At 33.6% G+C, this 6,920-nt stretch overlaps 1 protein-coding gene across 1 annotated transcript; it reads right to left on the bottom strand.

The window, feature by feature from the left end:
- Positions 1 to 229: 229 nt before the first annotated feature.
- LOC126695322 (uncharacterized) lies at positions 230 to 6,493 on the bottom strand. Its single transcript, XM_050392019.1, has 5 exons — positions 6,233 to 6,493; positions 3,786 to 3,928; positions 3,516 to 3,645; positions 2,549 to 2,740; positions 230 to 722 (listed from the first exon to the last, which is right to left on the bottom strand). Exons 1-5 carry the CDS (start codon positions 6,401 to 6,403, stop codon positions 513 to 515), a joined length of 846 nt encoding a protein of 281 aa, XP_050247976.1. The 5' UTR covers positions 6,404 to 6,493; the 3' UTR covers positions 230 to 512.
- Positions 6,494 to 6,920: the final 427 nt, after the last annotated feature.

The raw sequence follows: 6,920 nt of genomic DNA, 5'->3' as shown, positions 1-6,920 counted from the left end.
TTTTTAATTTTTTTTTTATTGAAAGTGAATTTTGAAAATTTAAATGTTGGATTGCATGTTCTTATGATGTCTTCCATGCTTGCAAAAATTCAAGAAAATCAAAGATCAATAGCTATGCTATCAATAAAATCTTTAAATTTCAAGTTTTTATAATCTAAAATTATGTATAAAAGGTAAGTGTATTGATTGAATAGAAAATATCTAATTTAAACGAAATTTGATATGTGTATTAAGAACATAAATAACATGCAATTCAACGGTTAAATTTTCAGAATTTACATCAAATCCAAAAACATGCAAGAAGTTTGAAAAGTTTTTCTCCAAACCTTGTCCTTTACATAATTACAAAGTAAACTAAATCGTTTTGGAAATTATATATTTCCACACCAAGTAAATCCTCAGAGTTGCATCCATTATTACCAAAAGAGAACAAACGGCATACTTGGGGTTTGAATATGTCCACTACAACGAAGGCTGGTGTTCAAGGTAGAAGTGCATATGACAAGACATACTTATGCAGATAAGTAACGAGTCATCCAAGACTGGAAGCGAGACCAAGCCAGCTCAGCCGAAGCTTCATCCTCATCAGGCAATCCCATGCCCTTCCTCCTCTTCAGACCTTCTGGAGACCTGTTCATGAATGCATGTGCATTGCCTGGATAAATGTGTACCTCATATGGAACTCCTGATGCTTTCAACTTCTCCTCCAAAGCCTTGGCAGCCTGAAATTCAATATTTAAAGACAACGAGTATGCAAAGCCAAGAAAAAAATAGACCTCTCTCTCTCTCTCTCTCTCACAGAAGCTCCCATTCAAATTTTTTAGTGATCACTATTCTAGCAGTACCATCAATCATAAATTACACATTACCATCATTCATTTTTTCTGGAGTTAAATTTGAGGTTTATGAGTTTACTGTGTATCCTAATTTAGGGACGGAGCCAGGATCCCAAATGAGAGGGAGTGGAAGTATGAAACCATTTTTTTTTTTTTATAAAATAAAAAAGACAAAAAAAACAAAATAGCAAAAAATGAAAAGTCATAAGAGAAAGAGAGAGAGAAAAACAGACGAGAAAGAAAGTGGGTGTGGGTCATACAGCACAAGCATGACGACCTCAACGGCGATGTATCATGTAGGGTGGCATTGTGTGTGGCTTGTACTGCTATGCACTCGAAGCAAAAGAGGAGAAGAGACTATTTCTATTCAATTGATATCAATAACATAGTTTTAAGAATTAAACTAGTCAAAGAACAGGAAAGAAGAGAGGTTTAAGGTTTTAAGGTCGGATCAAAATTCAACCAAAGTTCAAAACATGATGATGTAATAATTATTTTAATAATCATTTAATATGAAAAAATAAAATAAATGTGTAAAAAGTATTTAAAGAATTACAAATATATCTTAATTTAAAAAATTATATCTTTCACGGTTTATTACAAATATTAAGTAAATATTTTCATATTATTCAAAATTTTAATTAATTTATACAACACAAAATATCTATAAAATTTGAATATATTTATAATATAATAATTAAATAAAACTAAAAATTCAAAGTTAATATATAAATATATCTGTAAGCTAAGCACACAAATTCAAGAGGCAAAAGGAGGAGGAAAAAAAAAGTAATGCTAGGGTGGGTTCACCACAATCTCCAATTAATTTTTTGTTAATGACATGGTATACTTATTTGTGAATGTTGTAAAATTATTGTAATTTTTTGTTGTGTTTATACTTTATAGCATTACCAAAAAATATCCCTTCAAGTCATCTCTCATCTCTAGGATCAAGACTTACTAAATTTTTTTGAAAAAATAATTAAATAAAAAAAATCATTTCCAAGACAACAATATCAGCCCCGTTAATTGTCTCTTTTGACTTTTCCATTTTTCTCTCAAACAAAAAACAAACACCCATTAGTTTCTTTTACCATCTCACTTTCCTTTCTCAGATCAGTTTCATAACACTCCCCCCTTCTCAGTCTCTCACGCCCTCAGTTTCTCTCACCCTCTCTCTCTCAAGGATTATACAATGGGGCCAAGACTCAGGTAATATATATGGTATTTAAAAAATATTCTAAAATATCTGGGCGCCAAGGAATGGCTCCGTCCCTGTCCTGATCAACACTCAAGCTCTCCTTTAATCCTTATATTCTAGCTCTCATAGTTTTTATTAATTATCCCTCACTTCAACTGCTCCCAACAATCTTAGTTCCAAACAGAAATGACTTATACCATCATACCACAAATATCAATCTATGGAAAATTTTGCAAGGTTTTAAAAGCCTTGAAGCTACAGAGTTGCCATTGTTTAACAATAAAGTAGAAATCTTTGGTCACTTTACTAGAAGGTCAATGAATAACACATGGATTTTTTTAGGTTTTTGCAAATGTACAATGGCTAAAACCTATGGGTGAGAAAAGATATTTAAACAAAATCTGGCTAGTATCAACAACTCAGCCATGAACAACGAGAAATTTTAACATAGAAGGGAAGCTAGTAGGAATGATTAAGACTAAAAGCAACCAAGAAAAAGAAAATGCCATACCGTCACATCTGAAAAGCCAACAAAGTTATCAAGCTCCCCAAAATGGGCCTGAACAGGAGCCTTAGCCTGGGCAGGGTCTGCAAGTTCTGATGAAGGAACTCCATAAAAAGCAACAACAGCATCAACCTCAGGTGCGAGAACAGAACTTGCAATAGAGAGAGCACCCCCCATGCAAAAACCAGTTACACCCACCTATTTCAATGAAGCTATAAGTTTGCTTCTTCAAAATTTTAATATTATTGAGATATCTGCATCTTCAGCAATGTAAATGAGGATAGAACATGGAACTAATTAATGACATATTTCGTGAAATAACACTGTAGTAAAAATGCCGAAAGGAAATTAATGTTGGGCACTATGTTTTTGGTCCAACTTATATAAACCAAATTTGTACTTCAAGATCTCATAAATAAAAATTGAGCAACTACTTAACCATATAAAGAGTCCTTATAAATCAACTTCTATGTGGGCCAATCGTTTAAAATTCTCTTCATTTAGTTCAAACTGTCCTCAAATCCGTGGCTTTTGGAACCAATAAAAAGAAGTGTAGCATTATTATGTCAAAAACTCATCAAAGAAAACTCATAAACAAAAGGAATAGCATGTGAGCAAAAACTCTTTGACCAGAGCCCTCACAGTTTGCCTCATTAATGCCACATAACTTAGGCGACAAACTTGAAGTAAACCTCAAAGCAACCTATACAAAACCTCAACTTAAGGCCAATCTTAGGACCAAGCATGGTGCCCAAAAACTTTCACATACTACAGCTTGGCAATACATATGAAAGGCAAGCAGTGGGATAGGACAATCAGAAATTCAAAGATAGCTGATCCCTAAGGACCATGTTATCAGAGCAGCTAGAGTATGCTAGTACAAAGTTATTATTATAATGCAGCAAAAATCAGTCTGTTTTTTCTTTTGCTTTTTTTTATAAATTTTTATCCAGCAAGTAAACAACAGCCACACCTTCTTTGAACCATTTGCTTTAAGCCAGTTAACTGAAGCACGGATATCCTTCACGGCACCTTGCCAATCAAGACCATCCATCAAGTGTTGTGCTTCTGCAACATCCAAACCAACCTTTCCCCGATACAAACTGAAGCAAAAAATAAAAGGTACACAGCATTCAAATGAATCAACAAACAATATGGCAAACTTATGACATTGACAAATATAAATTTTTATTTCTTTTAAAAAGAAAAAGTTCTCTTATTTTAACAGACACAGATGGCTTACTCTGGGATAAGTGCTTTAAATCCAGGGCCAAGTTGAGAAATTTTCTCAGCATGGTTTTTGATTTCAAAGTCAACACCCCACCACTCTTGAAGCACAACAATCCCAGGAGCATCTTCTTTGCCAACCACATACGCATCAAATGCCTGATCAAGTATGAAAATAATAATAAATAAAATGAACAAAGATCAACTAAAAGCTAACAATGCGAAGGAAAAAAAAAAAACCATAGTGCATAATTCAATAAAATTAAGAATATTCAGCTATACTGTGGGCTTTTGGGAGGCAAAAAGCTTCGTAACATGGCATGATACTTTGAGTTGACACACTAGGCTAATTCTTATCCTTTGTGAACAATATATATTAGCACATTATAAACACATCCCACATCCCATCAAATCTAGAAACATTACCTCACACCTGCACATCATATAATTTTTGGTGACATAATCTCTAACTAACATGAAGCACTAATCCTAAGTTGTACAAGTTATGGACTATGGGAAAAAGAAGAAGGAAGATGCTTAAAAATTAACTTCCAACCATAAGTGCTTCTAATCAATTCCCAACCCTTTTACCTTTTTCTTCATGATATCCACACACATAGTGAAATATATAATACTTGATTCATCGCCACCATTAGAGGGAACAACAGTAAGTGTCCGTTTGGGTTAACTGTTTGAAAATGTGATTGTGAAAAAATAGCAATTTTAAAAGTTGCATTGAAAACACTCTTTGTAAAAAGGCAATTAAGCATTTGGTAAAATATATGAAAAGTACTGTTGCAGTGAAAAACTGTAATGTGAAAACATAATTTTTTGGCGACTTCAAAAAAGCACTCTCATGAGCTGCAATTTGAAAAGGCACTCCCTCCCCCCCCCCCCGCCCCCCCTCCCTTCCTTCAGTTTTAAAATCACAGTTTTCTTAAAAACACAAAACCAATCGCAAATTTTGTTTCTTTTTTTTTCTTTTTTTTTTTCATTTTCATTTTAGATTTTTTTTTTTTTTTAAATCGCAATACCAAATGAATCCCGAATCACTTTTCTGTTATCACTTGGGCATTGCCAGAGGATGTCTGTGGAGTTGGAATAGCTCAATGATTTCCTAGATAAAATCAATGATCATGAATGAGGGGCTTGAAAAAATAAATAAATAAATAAATTTGGAGCATCACCACAATTTATTGAGGAGCATCAACATTAAAACTTCTCTTTGAAAAATTATTGATATGGTTTCAATTACTCAGGACAATGTCCGATATGGCAATAATTTCTCTTTCTTTCTAGTTTCTTTGTATACACTTCAATAGCTCCATACAAGATCATGGTTAGTCATGCTTATATACTCAGATGCTACGTAATTCACTATGTAATTTGGTTAGCAACACACATTCCTAATAACAATGCAGAAAACTCTCTCTCAACCCATTAATAAGACCCATTTCATTCTACTCCAACACATACAACTCCAGGAAAAAAAACAACCCAATAATCAAAACCACCCAAAAAAAAAAAAAAAAAAAAAAATTTAAAACCCAAATTCAATATATATAATCCCACTAAGAAGACACAAACACACCATTCAAAACCATCCAACAAGTTCCAAACGGCCTGGGCTGGCCCTTGGGGAACACTTAGGCCATTGCCTAGGGTCCCCAATAAAAAATAGGCCCCAAATATTTAAAATTAATAATTAGTTTTGTATTAAAAATAGAAAAAAGGTGAGCTCCTTGCCTCCTTCACTTCAAGAAGGCCCCAAAATTGTTGGATAATAAAAATCCAACTCATTTGAGTTGCTAAATTGGTTAACAAAATTAAAATTAAGTGAGTCTATCAAATTATTATTAATGATCAATTTCCCATAACAACTTGATATATCAATTTTTTTTATTAATCTCTCCCACATTGTAGACGGTCAATATTAACCATCCAATTCCAATCTCTCACATGGTCACACACCAACCAATATCTCTCTCCCTCAACACCGAAGTCAAATTTGGAAATTAGATTTCAACCATCCTTCAAAATATATAATTTTATTCAATGTAAATTAAAACTCATTTTATAACTTTGTCAAGACCTTGTACAAATCTCCTCACGAATTATCAAAAAACTCATTTAGAAAAATTTACAACTAAAGGTTAGAAAAACTTAAATTAAAAAACGAAATTAATAATTTTGTATATCAAAATGCAAGGAAGATTAAATTACAATATAACATTGATTCAATAATATTTCAAAAAAAAAAAAAAACAGACCCCACTTAGAACTGTTGTCTAGGCGTCAAATTGTCTCGAGCCCTGCAAACGGCCAAACCCCAACACGGCAACACACAATCTCAAAACACCAATGTCAATAAGAAATCAAAAACCCATTAATCAAAACAACCAAATAAGGCAGACCCATAATTCAAAATTCTATGATTATATCAAATTCAAATGAAAGACTCACAGTGTCTTCTCTCTGAATCTGGATTTTCTTGAAGGGGGAAGAGGAGGCCATTGATCGGACCTGGAAGCGAGAAGCGGAGGAGGGAGAGAGCGTCCGTACAAGTGAGAAGGTTGAGAGGGAAGGCTTGAAGTTAGGGAATGGTCTGGATGTTGTGAAAATGGTAGCTAACATAATTCACACTCACTTTTTTTATTTGCTAAATTACTTCACTCCCAACTCACTCAACCTGTCAACCACAGCTATGTGTGCATTTATTCTATATGGGCAAGACAAGCTTTGTTTACTAGGACTAAATTGCGATTGCAACCTTAAAGTTCGGTGTAATTTTTATTTTATCTCATAAAATTTTAAATTTTAGATTCGTATACCTAACGTTACATATTGTTTGGATTTAAGCCATTTTGTCTGTGCATCGTGTTAAGTGTCATCTCAACTCGGGAAAAAATTGCCAAACAGACTATTCCTGGGAAAAAATTAGGCGCGTGGCACATGTTCAAAGTTATTTAGTAAGTTAGACTGTTTTTGAAAGTCGAGTTTGGTAAACTCGACTTTGGGCTAGAAAACAGACACTATAGTAGCGTTTTTTTAATGGCTATAGCAGCGTTTATAGAAAACGCCACTAAAAAAAAATGCCACTATTGTGTTTGTATTCCAGCCCAAAGTCGAGTTTGCCAAACTCGACTTTCAA

Source organism: Quercus robur, chromosome 8 (genome assembly GCF_932294415.1).
Source record: "Quercus robur chromosome 8, dhQueRobu3.1, whole genome shotgun sequence".
NCBI classification, from domain to species: domain Eukaryota; kingdom Viridiplantae; phylum Streptophyta; class Magnoliopsida; order Fagales; family Fagaceae; genus Quercus; species Quercus robur.
This window is presented reverse-complemented; position numbering and strand designations above follow the sequence as displayed.

Excerpts from the sequence above, each read along its gene's own strand:
- LOC126695322 (XM_050392019.1), bottom strand. The coding sequence starts at position 6,403 with ATGTTAGCTACCATTTTCACAACATCCAGACCATTCCCTAACTTCAAG. Across the intron at positions 3,646-3,785 it reads TTTAAAGCACTTATCCCAGA|TTTGTATCGGGGAAAGGTTG; the intron begins GTAAGCCATCTG and ends TTTTTGCTTCAG. Across the intron at positions 723-2,548 it reads TTGGCTTTTCAGATGTGACG|GCTGCCAAGGCTTTGGAGGA; the intron begins GTATGGCATTTT and ends ATTGAATTTCAG.